Source organism: Lichenostomus cassidix, chromosome 4, assembly GCF_008360975.1.
Source record: "Lichenostomus cassidix isolate B80296 chromosome 4, HeHo_3.0, whole genome shotgun sequence".
Lineage (NCBI taxonomy): Eukaryota > Metazoa > Chordata > Aves > Passeriformes > Meliphagidae > Lichenostomus > Lichenostomus cassidix.
The window spans coordinates 47,972,243-47,987,506 of NC_139484.1; the positions used below are offsets into that span (position 1 = coordinate 47,972,243).

The window sequence follows — 15,264 nt, forward strand, 5'->3', positions numbered from 1 at the left end:
GCATTGCCATATAAAAGTGCTTTGTTGAGTGAAAGTCTGAACCACACTCCACCAACACTGATTTCATTTCCACATAGCAAAGATCTTCTGAGGACTTTGGGTTTTCCTCCCTACAGAAAGCCTTCTCTGCTCCTCTTTTACCACAACAGGCACACATGCTTTTGTGAATACAGGTCTACAGCTTTCAGTGGCAATCCACAGTGTACTTTGCCATCTAGATTATGTCTTTTTTATTGTCCCATCTCATATACTAAGCCCTGGGGAGCATAGCTTGGCTCAGCCTACCACAACCATGCAGAGGCCTCTACTCTGCAATCCAGGTTCACGCAATAGAAGTTAGTTGTAATAAGTAAAATCAACACCACAAAGGTAATCAACATTTTATTTATAAACATACATTTACTATAAAAGCTGTTGAATTTTTAGACAAGTTTTCCTAATTTCCAGAGGCATTTTAGAATAAATAAAATAAAGGGAAGATTAGCGTAATTGGTACTCAACATTAGCCCCAGCTAGGACAGCAATCCTTGTCCCTGAATGGACATGCAGATAAGGATGGTCCCCTTCTGGTTCACCAACCTTTGCGACATTCACTGAAAACTACAGATGTACTGCATCAATAACACTACATAGCAAGAGTAAGGAAAAAATACACCATGGAAAATGGGCTTGTAAAATACAAATGGGTTATGACACCTGTTCAGGTTCTCTGAAGTAGTAAGAGGCTAAATAAATTCCAAAACATCTAAAACCCATTACATACATTGTACTTGCTTAGCAATAATAAATCATTTTTTGCAACAAATACATTTACATTGCAGTTCAAATGTAGGAAAATGTTGTTTTTTTCTGTGTTCGAAGTTCCTGATTAGAAATGTATCATATTGATATGTTCAAACTGGAAAAAAAGGGAAAAGAAATCTTAGCTTGAATGAATCTGCCATGTAAGATTCCAGAGGGAAAATAAAATCAAACATAAGAACTTGGCAAGTATGATTTAGAAAACTGTTGAAAATTATTCTGTGCTGGTGAATAGATGTTCATTAGGGGAAAAAATCATCATCGTTGAGTGCTGCTTCATTTCGCTTTACGTACAATCAACTTTGCTAAAACATGCATATATGAAACTATCTGATAGACACTGGGATCAATTTCTGTGCAGCTCCAGAGACCCAGTGGTGTGTCTGCAGTGCGATGCAATATCCCTCCCCCCTCGTTCATGCACTTTATCCCAACCATGCTCCTAAGCCCTTTGGGCACTCACCCCTACATGAATGAGAAGCGGACCTGACCTCTGAGACAACCAACCCTTTGATACACTTGGGGACTGATTTGCACATCTAACTCTATCACATGGGTGAAGCAGTGCTGGAGACTCATACTGAATAGATGCACAAGCATGCACAGTCTCATTTAAAAATTAGGTTCAGACATTGTATATTCACATATCCTTAATGCAGCGCATGGAGTTATACAGATGCACCATGTTGGTTACAAAATCTGCTTCTTGAATTTCCGTGTTACACGTTCTTTGTGGGAAAATGTTATAGCAACCACATGCAAAGGGTAAGCATCCTGGTTATCAAAACCCCTTAACTGTAAATCATGCAAGTGGTTGATCAAAATATAGGATATCACTTTTAGTTCCAAAACATTTGTCTGATTTATTTTATTTTTACTTAAAAATATTCCCCAGATGAAGTACACAAAGGACTTCAGCTGTTTGGATTTATTGCATCCATAAGTCATTGCTGACTGTGCAACAGCTTTGCATTTTCTAAGGCACAATATTGAGGAAGTAACATGTAACTTTCCAGCAGATAGTCACAATGTCTTCCAACGACATTGCACGTGTGTGTTTGATGACACGCAGTTTTGCATGGTTATGCAACTCACATGCAAGCAACTGTCTAGCATTTCAATAAATAATTGCTGTCTAGAGAACTACTCCGAATTATTGCTTCCCTAATAACCACTTCATCTCTATTTACCAACACATCAAAAGACAACAGATATGCATATAGATAAAAGAAATCTCTATTCATTTAGTTTTATAGTGGTTTTAAGGCAGAAAAAGAATTTTTCCCCTCCATTAGAAGACATTTCCAGTAACTGTTTACCAAAAAGTGCTCGGATATTTTACAGTTGCAACACATTCCCTAACTCCGTTTATTGTAGATACCTGCTGAACCCTTGTTTCAATGAGCTGCTGGATCACTTTAGTAAGGAGCACATGCTTAATCAAAGAGCACAAAGGAAAACTGTCCCAAACACAGGCAAGGTAATTTTTCTGCCTGTGGCTGCCAGCCTCCTCCCTACCCAGATTCCACACTCCTGGGTTTTGCTGTTTTTGGGTAATGGATGGAGGAGCACAGGCTCAAGGCTGTCTAATTCTCTGCCCTGGGGGGTACCCAAACCACACGTGTTTCTCAGCATGAGATTTCAACCAAGTGTAATGTTTGCAAATGAACGAGCAGATGTCCAACCCACTCAAATCACTGACTGGCAAGTTACATGCCAAAGAGAAAAGCTTCACCATGGCATCAAACTGCAACTCAAAGACTCACAACTCAGCTGAGTCTGCCCATTCAGCCACCTCTCCTCCACATCACCTTTCATCGAGTTTAATAACAATACAGGCTGCTGAACTTTGTAAGAAAGATTGCTCCTGATGGAAATTTTTCCGTCGTTAATGGTATGCAGTCTTTAGGTTTAATGAAGAAATCTTTATTTCAGAGAATATTAAGCTATAGTCATGAACATTATTTGAGGTACATAAACAAAAAAATCCTATGACTAAAGGTGCAATAATTTATTTGTTTAACTTCTACCCTCCATTGAAGGTAATATAAACACAAATGCTTCAGAATTACAGGACGTATTATCAAACTAGTCTCTGTATAAAAAATGTTATAGCTTCAATTATAACAGAGAAGTTGTGCTGTGATGTTTAGTTTTTCAAATGCACTGATTAGATGCTATCTTAAAATTACTTCTCAGCTCAAGTTGGCATATTCTATAAAGGTTCTGTAAACTTAAACTTTTTAATTGCTAGAAATATTAAAACAAAACAGCTTTATTGCATGTTTATTCTCTTATTACTTTCCAAAGAACAAGGTAACAGACTGGGTATCATAAGCATACCTGAAAGGTGGTTTTGTGTTTTTAATAGTACTTAGGCTTCGCCTTCCCAAACATGGTCATACATATTTTGCAAATTTCTTAAGGAAGCAAAAACCAACATATTGCATTTCAAAGGAGCAGGTGCAACTTTTTTAGTGAGTTTTTAAAAACGAGATGAGAGCCATCATGTCCATGGATTTAAGCTTTTACAAGTGATTGTCTGGAGGCAGCCGATACATATGAGAAGAGAGTTCCTTCTTGAAAGTTATTAGGACTGAAAGTCATGTCACAATGTAGTTGGCTGTCCAGCAGCTGCGTAAAACAAAACCAAAACAAGTAATTGGTTACAAATTTTAACAAACAAATACAGACTTTTCCTCACATGATCTCTACATATCAAAAAAATGCATCTGGAGTTAGATATATTTGTGCTTTGTTTTTCCTTCCTTCTCCGAACATGGGGCACTAACTACTACAAAAAAGGATTCAACATAACTCCAATGGAAATGTATTTTCCTTGCCATGTGTTGAATGCATTCTGCATCAAGTTTTATTTTACCCCCAAAGAACTTACGTGTATATTTATTTCAGGCTCTGTATGGCAAAATAGTAAAGCAAAGGACTGGTGAGTCATCTTCAGCTGTGCCTAGTTTGTGTTATGTGGTAATACAGATTCCTTGTGTTATTTGGCCATGTAGGGAATTTCATTAATTTACTTCTCGCCTTTGACTTCGACACTCATCAACCTGTAACCATTCCCTGTGTTTGACATTGAATAGGGGATTTCCTTCCTTGTGACCTTTCACTGTACAGACACAACCTACCAACAAACACCCCCATTCACATTTATCCAAAAACCAGAAATATTTTGGACCCTGGACCACTACATAACCCTTAATGCTTTTCTTGTCATCTTTTTTGGTGATTTGTTTTGAAACAGAATCATCCATTTTTTCTGATGGGCTTCTGGGAGCCAAAATACTTCACTGAGATACCCAGAAGCATGTCAAAATGATACCAACTAATCCTAGGTTAGTCAGAGACCATCACTTCTGCCCACTGCTGCACAGGTTTCAGATGCAGCCATGGGGACACGAAGGCACAAGCCATGCAATCAATTGATTTTACATTTTGTGGCATTTATTCCCAGAACTGAAAGGCAAACACTGCCATTGCACCACTTTATTCTTCATTTCAGGTGTGCACTACATCAAATTTTAGTTAAAAATTGGCAACTAGCAATATTTGCAGTTCTAGCAATTTTTGCAGTTCTAGCAAAATCAGTCCCTTTGAATTGTCAACAACAGTCACTGTAGCTTAAATTCACCTAACTGAATTTTGAGATTTTGCATGGGCAATGGACACAGAAGGAAGAGGCAATTTGAAGTAAAAATTACAAACCCCTTTCTATTATTATTCTTCAGGAGCCATACATTTTCTCAAATCCTATTACCTTTGTCATGGACTTGATTACCATTCTGCTGGGTGTGTACAAATGCAAAACATTACTACATGAAACACTGTGCACAGCTCCGTAATGCATTTTTTTAGTAACAATGCTGTAGAAATTATGATGGAGGGAGTGATTTCTACAGCATATAAACCAATAATTTATTTGAGCTTTCATCTATCCTCAAGGGACATAAATTTTTAGTTTTGCAAAAAAGATTAAGAAGAAAAGGAAATTATGACTTTTATCACCTTCCTCTCTTTTTTATGTAAAGATGGCATGTATCAGCATGAAGGGAAAAAGCCATTTCTAAACATTTCAGGTTAAATAAATAATATAAAGTTGCTAACATTTCTTAGTGGAATTAAAAAGAACTTGCCAAAAAAAAAAAAAAACGGTTATACAATAGCACCCTCTAGCTCTGCTGCTGGAGAAGTATCTCTTTCCTGAAGCAGCAGAGAAAAAGTACCCATTCTTCTTCTGGCAAAGGCAGGGAGGTACCTTTCCTACTCCTGGATTTCTACTCCCACTGCTTTTGGGAAAGAAGGGAAATAGTAAGCCAAGAAAGTTCTAGATGTTCAGCTGGAACTGTAGGCAGTGAATATACCAAATAATATTTAACAGGAAGACAACAATTACTCCTATTTTGCATCTTACTGTTTTTCACAAGGTGGAAACCAGCATGAGCACTGACCATCACTGGTGACATTGGGGTGAAGCTAAAATATTCTACTAATTTGGTATCAGTCACACAAACCCAGGACTCAGAAAGACATTTAGGTTACCTCCTGTAAGGCCACAAAATGCATGAAGTTTCTTTCTGACATGCAATTATCTGGCTCATTCCTCAAAATTTATGGCAAGCAACACTATTTAGCACATATCTGGGGATACCATCACAAGGATTCACTACGAGTTACAGAATGTTCTTAATATTTTAGATGACCATTTTGTCCACAAAAGGGAGGCCTAGAGACCTGCCAAATGGGAACTTCTTCAAACACGGCCCAGGGTCCTAGATCTGGTAGAATTATCTACACTGTCTCATGTGATGTGAGAGATTCAAGCCTCCAGACCATCCAATATGTGTGCATAGTATAGGAGTTTATGTTTATGCACAGAAACAGCCTTAAGTCTAACACTGTTGAGCAGAAATCCTCTGGGCAAAATTTAATGGGCTTGGAAATCTTTTCTGATGTGAGAAAATAATTAAAATGGCATGGGAAGACTCCTCTTCCCATGGCAGAGCTATGCCTGAGTGTCAAAGGCAGCCAAACCCACCAGTTAAAATCATGGGAACAGTATTGTTAGAGTTCCCTGTCCTTGGGACAGTATTTGGTACTTACTTCTGGATCGGATATAACAATCGTTGCAGTTAAGAAGACCATTTCTAATCCTGACATCTGTGCCACTTGCTGCATCTCCCAGCTGTCCCTTGCAAATGCCACACTGTTGGTTGAAGAAAAGAGAAAGTAAGAGAGACTTTGCCCTTACTATCTGTCACAACTGTTCCCAAATTTTAACTTCAGTTTCAGTAGTTTTTGGAACAGTGAGAAAAAATACCCCCCTAGAACCCAGCCCACACTCCTGGGGAACACTGCAAATCAGTAAGAGGGTTTTTTAGAGTCAAAAGTGTTTAGGACTGGATTTCTGCAACCTCCACTGACACAGAAGTGAAGTCTAATAATTATATGGGCCATCTGACTTTGAGGTTGCATTCTGAAACCAGGCCAGTTGTGATGGATAAAGCTTAAAGAAGCCAGAGATTTAGTCAGGGTAAATGTCTAAAATCAAAAAAGTCTTCACAAATATCTAATACCAATTGGGCCAGAGATAATGGAAATGGTAACTTTCTGAGTTCTCTAGCAAACACTTCAGGTTATTTCCAAACTGAAACACTCAAGAACAGTGAAGCAATATTTGTGGTGAAAGGCAGAATACACCATTTCCTTCCATAGTCAGAGCTTTCCAACCATGGGGCAGATCAAAGATGGCTTTGGCATTGACCATATTTTTGGAAGGAAAAAAACCCCAAACACCTAAAAAAATCACATGGTAAATAATTTTATATTTAAAAAACAACCAGAACAATAGAGAAATTATATGATGCTTCCCCCTGTAAATGCAGAAGCTAAGTTTGCTTTCTTGATCACAGATTTTAGTCCAATTGACATGTCTGACTGCAAAATAACACAATAGTTGTGTTATTTCCACTTCTTTACAAACAAACACACTCAAACATACATAACAACCGTGCAAATCCCCTGGTCCTCTCATTTTCAGTTTCACATCTACAGCCCTCAATATACTCTCTATTTGCTTTGTGCACAACTTGAGATTTTTCTTTAAAAGGCAAGAGACGTACCCTGAAGCACTGAATATGGAAATAAAGACCAAGTGTTTCAATAATCATGGCAGCTCCTTTTCCAAGAGGGAGACCACAGGTAGAGCAGAGCTTTTTCCCGCTGACAGACCTAGGAGACAAACATGGCTATAAGAACACAGCAACTGATGCTAAAATGGAGCCAAAAGTTTAGATAGGTTTATCAAGAGGGACAGGACTTATCAAGGGAGGAAGGAGCACTGGAGGGGTTTACATAAATAGACATTGACCCTTCAGCCATGCTACTGAATCTACCTGCAGGTCTGCCTTCCAGTCAAGCAAGCAGAGCTTGAATGCACAGCAGCTCAGAGCCATTTCCCTGCCAGTCTGCTGTGCAAGATCAAGGGACATACAAGCCTCTTAACAGAGGCCTGGGTGGCAGGGAACCATGCCTGTGGGTTCATGGAATCACAGATTGGTTAGGGTTGGAAAGGACCTTTAAGATCATGTAGTTCCAACCCCTCTGCCATAGGCAGGGAACCTTCTGCTAGACCAGGTTATTCAGAGCCCCATCCTGGGGCTTGAACACCTCTAAGGATGGGCAGCCCACAGCCTCTCTGGGCAATCTGCTCCAGTGCCTCACCACCCTTATAGTAAAGGTTACTTAGACCTAGTCAATGCCACAGCAATTCACACAAATTACCTGAGTCAGACTCTCAGCCTGGAAATTTTTCAATTAGTTTACAAATGGACTTACTCACTGCAAGTCAGAAAACAGGGCTGCTATTCCTGCACCCAAACAAGCTGGTGAAGTCAATAGTGACAGCATAACCACAGTAGCACAGACCAGGCAGTGGCTGACTCATTTAAGTCTGTGCTACTGCAGCCACTATTATAACTAGTTAGAGAAAACCCGAAATTGGATCTCCATCTGCAATGCAAAAGTTACTTCAACTCGCTCCTTCAGCAGTCCTGTTTAGACCTCTCCCATAAATCTGCTGTTGGATGACAGTTGGGTGAAGTTCAGAGCACCAGGAAGAACTGGTACCCTTTTTCATAATGGTTTGGATAGCAATGCACGTGTACACTTCTATGGGTCTCACGCTCTTCCCTTCTCACCTGCCTGCCTGCCAGAACTGATGCTTGGCCTAGTGAGACGAGCCTGAGACCAAAAGGGATTCCCTGTTATGTGTCACCCATGCTTTTTTCAGCCAGGGCTGAAACCAGGAGAGAAACACTGTGATACTTCATGAGTTTTGAGAAAGATGATTTGATGAAATCCTACCCAGATATGCAAGTTTACAATCTCTTGCTTTTGAGGCAGCAACATAATAAGCCACCAACAGAGACAGATCTGGACTGCAGCATGACAAAAGAGCCATTTTGGAAAAAAGAAATACAGAGAGAGAGAGACAGGAGGAGCAGAAAAACTCATCACAATTAAAAAATTGTCCTTGCTTCCACTCTTGAGCCCACCACGAACACAGACAGTACAGACATGTCTGTCTTGTTGCTTCATTATCATTATTCCTTTTAGAATAACTTTGCTGGGTTTCTTCTCCCCTCCTACAACCTTAACCCTTCTGCTTCCATGTTATTCCTGACTTTACATTTGTTTTTACTTCTTCTCCACTATCAGAGTCACTACAAGAGCAAGTTAAAGTCTTGAATCTTCAGAAATTTTTAGGAGTTTTAAAAATATTTTAGTGGAATAATGAATTACATCCCATCCATTGTTTACAAAGCTAAGATTTATTTCAAGAAAAGATCATGGAAAAGGTTCTCAGATCAGAATATAGATGCTAAATAATACAAACTAGCTATCACAACTAGTTACCTATAGCAAAGAAATTATCTGCAATCTCACCAATACTGCAGCTACAGTTATGAAAACATAATATATTGTTCATGTAAAAAATTCCCAATAGTTTGATGTCAATGCAAGTGACATCATAAGCAGGGCTTTGCTCTGAAACATGAAGAAAAATGTAATTTAAACAGAAAAAAACTTGCTATGTTCTGTGTTGTATTACTTTACCCTATTTAATAAGCAAACTGATTTTAATATACCCAAAATTATCAGCGATTTAATCAGGCTACAGTTAACATTTATTTAGAGTTGGTACACATAACTCACTGAAAGATGTACAGATTGCTTGAGAGAATAAAATTTCTAGATCAGCATGAGTGTAGGCAAATTAAAAATCAGCAAAAAAGTAAAATGCATTTCTAGTTTGGAAATTAAAGGAAGAATTTATTTTTAAATCAGCAAGTGACAATGTCCAGAACAGACCTTACTCCTGAGCATGTGACTATGTGACTATTCACAATGAAGACATCCTTTGTCTTAAGTGGTCTGAACTCACACTTAACTGCTCTCTTTGACAAGGTTTATACTGTCCCATTTCAATTTTATTGAAATTTTAAACATCAAGCAGAGTTCTAAAGCTGCTTCCTGAACTGCATTATTTGAAAACATAACAATACCACTGAAGCAGGCAAGAAATATGGGAGAGGGAGCTACACATTTATCCCATGGACAGTTATGAATTGCAACATTTAGCAGACTTAATAGTGTATCCACATAATACTAATGTGATTTTTCACTTTGGCAGTCCACCAGTGACTATAAGATGTGTTTGGTCTGCAAAATTCCTTATTGACCTTTAGTACCTGTTGGGTGATTGACTCAGAGCAGCAGGAGAGCAGGGAGACGATGGCCCAGATCGGAAGTTCTCATGATAGCCTGCCCTAAAATACAGCAGAGAAGATGCGTTACTACAGCTGAACAAAAATTAAAACAGGTTTTGTATGGAAAAATTTGAGCTAGTGAATTTCAGGAGTTTTGGTTCTGCGTCTTAGTCTGGTTGCTGCTGCTCAGTCTGGTAACTCATAAGGTAATCAGCCATGAGGAGGCTCCTGCCCATCTCATCAACTCACCATAGCTCCCACCATGATGAAGGAGGGTTAAGCCAAGTCACACTACACTACACTACACTGTTGGCTTTTACTGAGTAAAAAGGAAGCTACCAACACTGAAAGGTGGTTTATTTGGTTATGGTTCATTTGTGTGCCTACTACCAGGCAAGGGTTTGGTGAGAAAAAACTGTGGTTTTTGTTATCAGAAATCATAGGATTGATTCAAACTCTCGCTGCTTAACACTGTTTACAGACTAAATAACAATTTTCTCAAACACACAGAGAACCAGTTATTATAAGGAATAGGTAACCACACCTCAATCTACATTAGTTTTGACTGGATACAACTTTCACAGAGGTAACAGGTTCTGCATAAGACTGTGTTCATATATATGCCAATGAAAATAGATGTTCCTTTCTCATTACATAGCTCCTTTTTGTAAATACTAGGCAAACAGATACCTTATATACCGAAAGAACTGGTGTTACCTTTCAGCAAGGCTTACTCAAAAGCACAAGGCAAAGCAATAGAGAAGAAAACTGACCTCACCAAAATTTACAGCAGAAAGAAAATACTACTCTTTATGCATCTTCTTTTAAAAGGTATAATCTTTAAAGGACTAGAATGGAGCTATCAATGTGTGTTTGGATGATGGGGAATGAAGCTCTTGGATACCAGCTTCAAAGAGGCAGGCATAACCTGACATTCTCACACTCATGTTCAGCCACTTATTTGCTATAAACGTTTGTCTTAGGCGCTTAAAACAAATTAAGCATATGAAAAGTTACGTAGATATGTGCTAAAGAGCTATGGAAAAAGAAGAGAGAGGCATGCAGTGTGTGCTCCCTCATGAAATTGGTAACTGGGGCATCTATAATGAGAAACAAAGCAGATAAATGTTAGCAGTCTTGGTGGGAAAGCCAAACATTAAGGGTGTCTTCACACTGCAGGACTAATCAAACCCAACCAACAGAGAGTGCTGAGCAGGAATATAAGGAAGAACAAAGCAAGTAGGACTTCTCAATCTCTTTGACAACCTTTATGTTCTCACCTCCTCGCCTCCCCTGTGGAGCTTGGCTGCTGTGCTGCAGTCTGGCCCAGGAATGGTCTCTGCCGAGCGTCCTCTGTGCACTGCGGAGATTGCTTTGTCAGCAACTGCTGATTCCAGGAGACATCTACAGCAAGACATGGGGAAAACTCAGTATTTGAGGCAAAACGCTTTTGTCAATATTTATAGACCAGCATGGCTTCTGGGTACACCATAAAGGAGAGAAATGTACTGTTCCTTAAAACCAGCTTCTCAGAAACTCCCCACAAAGTCAGAGACAGGTTGTTCTACATCAGGAGACCTCTATGAAACATTGTTCCTTTGCATTACCTTCACATACACACTGTCTACTCTGCTGCTGAATCTGTTTCTGGAGGGGGAAAGGGCAAGGTCAAACAGCCATCCACAAATAACACATGGGAAAATAAAGTATTGTTGTCATAATGAAGGAAGCACCAGAGAGACTGAAACTTCCATGGTGCTGGGGAATTCAAACTTCTCAATAGCAAGAGTTAAGGGGATCAAGTTGGTGAAAAGAACCTAGAAAAACCCTGAAGTAGGGTTATTAGCAGCTGTAGTTAAAAACTGTCAAACCTGTGAAATTTGCTTAATCACTACTATAAATCCCCAAGGATGTATTGCTGCTGTATTCTGCTTGCTTTCTTTGAGGAATTTTTACCAAAGCACTAAGAATACAATAAAATTGAGACAAGGAAAGCAGACCTACTAAGTTTAATAAATTGAATTTGCATTTGGAGCAAGTAATGACACTGAAAACTTTTTCATCCATAGACGTTTCATTTTTTAGAATCATAAATTTTTATGCTGGACCGAAAACAAAAAAACTTGATTTCAAAATTTGCATTCACTTTCTGTCTTTACTCTGACTTATTTACTTTCCACTTTTCACTTTTATTAGGTAGATAATGATGCTAAATTCATGAATTTGCCTTATTTTTAGGGTGACCCTCTTGACAGCAATGTTTTGGGGGAATTCCTTCCTTCAAAAACATCAATATTTATGGGAGCTTAAAAAAATATCAATTAACTTTAAAAGCCATTAGACATTTCTGATGACAAAATTGAGGCAGGTGTCACTTTAGGCTTGGCTTGAAAAGGTTACATATCACATGTAATGATTTTTCCTGGACTGAAATGGACATAAAGAATCTAATTAGCTATCAAAACACAAAATAAGTGTTGGAAATATGCTCTCTGTATCCTGATAAATCCTATACATATGTTAGATTATGTAAAATATGGAAGATAACAATTTTAACTGCTACTGTGAACATGCAGGCCTATAAACAAGATACCTGCTGCTGCATTTCTCATTTCTAACGAAAACAAGAGTTTAAATTTCACCTTAACATAATCTTTGCTAACATAAAATAAATTTTTAGTCTGAGACATTTCTATTTTGAATATATACATGTACTGCCAATTTCTAAAATTCTTTGAGTTAGATTTCTGCCAGATTTTTATCTGGAGAAGAACACATGCATAGGAAGAGTCTTATTCTCACCCTGAGTCAGTGGCAGATTCAGCCTGGCAGGTGAGCTGCGCTCCATCACCGGCAAGTGGTGCTCCTGTTCACTTCCTCCTTTCAAGATACCAGTCTCTGGGTATCCTGAGAGCACTTTATTTCCACTGCCAATAAAAATAAGTCACATTGTATAAATAAAGCCAGATAAAACTTCACCTTGAATATAATGGCAAAATCAGGCTTTTGAATATCAGTCCATTTTTTGCAAAAAGATTTTTGTTGTTGTATCAGCAATGACAAAGCAGTAACTTCAATGAATTAACAAGTTTGTCTCCAAATAGTCCAAGTCTTCCTGCTTACCTCAAACTGCCACTTAGATGTGCTGAAGATGATTTTGGATTTGTGGAAAATGGCTTCTTTGTCAGACAAAACCCTTTTATCCATGTTCTCTATACAGTGCTCAGCATCATCAGATGCCTCTTCTCTTTTGTGAAACCTGTTAAGTAGCAGTTGAGCAAAGTCCAGGACTTTAAACACCACCTGGCAAGTTTGGGTATGGCACTTATAAGATAGCCAGGCAATTTCACACAGGTTCTGAGTGAAACCTTTACTCTCCTCCTTCAGATGGCTTGTGAAATGTATGCAAGACACAGTGCAGTGACCCCAAAGTGTCTGAGCTGTCTAAGGTCTGAGCTGGTTGCTGTGACAGCCTCTTGGCAAAGCCATTCAGGGAAAACAAGCCTTCTGATATGCACAACCAGCACTGTACACTGCCACACGTGTGTCAGCCCCTAGGGCCAGCGGATCAGGATATATTGCATCTGTCACCAGGCCACCAGGTGCTGGTGCTCCAACATCAATCACAGGCACATGTGAGATTGCAGAAGCCAACAGAACACAGAGCTCCACAGGGCTAGGAAATGCTTAGGGTTAATACATACCTCCTCTTTTCTTGCCAGACTTCGTTTTCCTTGCTTTTCAGAGATGGCATACTCTCCTGCTCCCAGAGCAGCTTTTTCTGCTTTGTAACTTCTTTTTGCTTGCCTTCCTCTGGAGAGCTGTTTGAATCAGCTGAGTTCTAGAAGACAGATGAAGGGGGAACAAGGAGCTCCCTTTGAATTTGGCATTGGCACACACATGGGAAAAGTACAGGCTGCCCCTAGATACATTGTGTTGACACACCTTTGTATCAAAAAGAACATCTCACATTTCTATAGGACAGCCATTTGACCCTGGTAAGCCCAACTTTGGATTTAATTAAGACTTCAGCTGAAAAAACAACTAGTTGGACTAAACTGAGCATGAAATAAATGAGGGACCAAGTACATTGTTAAGGACAGCAAATTAAAACTTCCCACCATATACTTTTTGGCAGAAATTCCTGAATTATTTTGAGAGTCTAGACAGCCTCCCATTGGACTTGCAAGGACTTTGTGAGTGACCTCATCTTGTCTCTGCCTAGGGGCAAAGCAATATTCACACATACTGGGCATGCTCAAAGGGCAACAGCAATACTACTTCCAAAATGGTACTGGAGTGGTTCACACCTGACTCATGGAGCTTCAGTAAGCAATGGCATGAGCTCCTTCACTTCTGGGCACAGGCTGTGCCCTGACTGTGGTGTAAGCAACTCCACCAAGGAAGTTACTGACCCACAGCCATGTGGGAAATGGGCCATGGCTGATGCCCTTGTACAGGAATGAGTGAGAACAGGGGGCACAAAGGGTGAGAGGAGAACCAAATGATACAGTACTCCAAATTCTGATGTTGAATGGAAAAAGCAGATGACTTGGTGCAGGTGCCTTAGGCAGGAGAAAATTACATCTGTGAATCCCACATTTACTCTACTGTGATCTCACCTGGGGTGTCATTCTCTGATCTCTGCAAATGCAAATTTAATTATATGCTAGATGCGTTGAATTAAACATTCTATGCTGCATGAGTTAAAAAAACCCCAAAACCACAAAGAGTAAACATTCCTCTGTTTTGCTGCTTTCTAGGAGGGATGATGGGAGAGAAAAGGAGGAAAACTAGGGAAGTAGAATTCAGTCTCTGAGATATACATAAAGCATTATTTTACACTCGAGATTCTGGATTCAGGGAAACCACTTAAGATTTTGTTGGCTTTGGAAGACAAACAGGTGATTGTCTGTCGCTGTTGAGCAGCTAGCAGAGTAATGAAAGCACCAGTTCTCAGTGGCAAGAAGGAATGACCTTTATTGTTTTGATTTCATCACATATATAGAGTTCTCAAAAGTCACCCAGATTGGTCAGTCAGAAGCCTTCCCCAAGGCCTGATTGGCCAGGCCTGCACTGTCCAAGTTCTGGGACACTGTTCCAACAACATCCAAACTTTATCTTTATTTATAAAACACAAGAAAATTTCTCATGGGAAAAACCTATGCTTGCCACAATTGTCTTTTCACAGCACCAGTTAAAGAAGAGAGGCAGCTGCAGAGAGAAAGTATCACTCTCTGCTCTACTTGAAAATGGGATGGTAGCAGCTTGCTTGGGAGTACAGCTATTCAGTTTGGAAAATCTATAAGTTACAGAACTCTGAGGTATCACCAGTTAGAGAAGGGATCCAGGGAACACCCTTACTCTTGCTGCTCCCCGACTTTGATAGCCTTTAGCAAAGGATTAAACCTTGCACTGAAGATGGCTTACTCTTCAGTGCCTTACTACTCCATGAAAAACTCACCACTGTCTTGTTTCCTTCAGTGGTAGAGGAAGAAGAGGAGAGGAGGTCAGCAGAGTTTGAAGAAACAATGAATGGAACTACAGTATCCTCAATTATCTTGCATTCCTAAAGAAAGAGGATCAGAAGAGAGTGGGGGCGTTAAAAATACAAAATGTAAACTATGAGCTTATGAAACACATAAGGAAAATAGCTATGTGTCATATTTAGATGGGT

At 39.4% G+C, this 15,264-nt stretch overlaps 1 protein-coding gene across 15 annotated transcripts in view; it reads right to left on the bottom strand.

The window, feature by feature from the left end:
- Positions 1-365: 365 nt before the first annotated feature.
- Positions 366-15,264, bottom strand: part of LIMCH1 (LIM and calponin homology domains 1) — a 179,224-nt gene continuing 164,325 nt past the window's right edge. For all 15 annotated transcript variants that reach the window (XM_085059073.1, XM_085059071.1, XM_085059070.1 and 12 more), the window contains 8 exons: positions 15,052-15,156; positions 13,292-13,428; positions 12,390-12,514; positions 10,868-10,991; positions 9,570-9,647; positions 6,939-7,047; positions 5,920-6,022; positions 366-3,435 (listed from right to left, as the gene is read on the bottom strand). In XM_085059073.1, the coding sequence (XP_084915199.1) occupies positions 3,410-3,435; positions 5,920-6,022; positions 6,939-7,047; positions 9,570-9,647; positions 10,868-10,991; positions 12,390-12,514; positions 13,292-13,428; positions 15,052-15,156 (807 nt within the window). In that variant the 3' untranslated portion in view covers positions 366-3,409. The remainder of the gene's footprint in view (positions 3,436-5,919; positions 6,023-6,938; positions 7,048-9,569; positions 9,648-10,867; positions 10,992-12,389; positions 12,515-13,291; positions 13,429-15,051; positions 15,157-15,264) is intronic.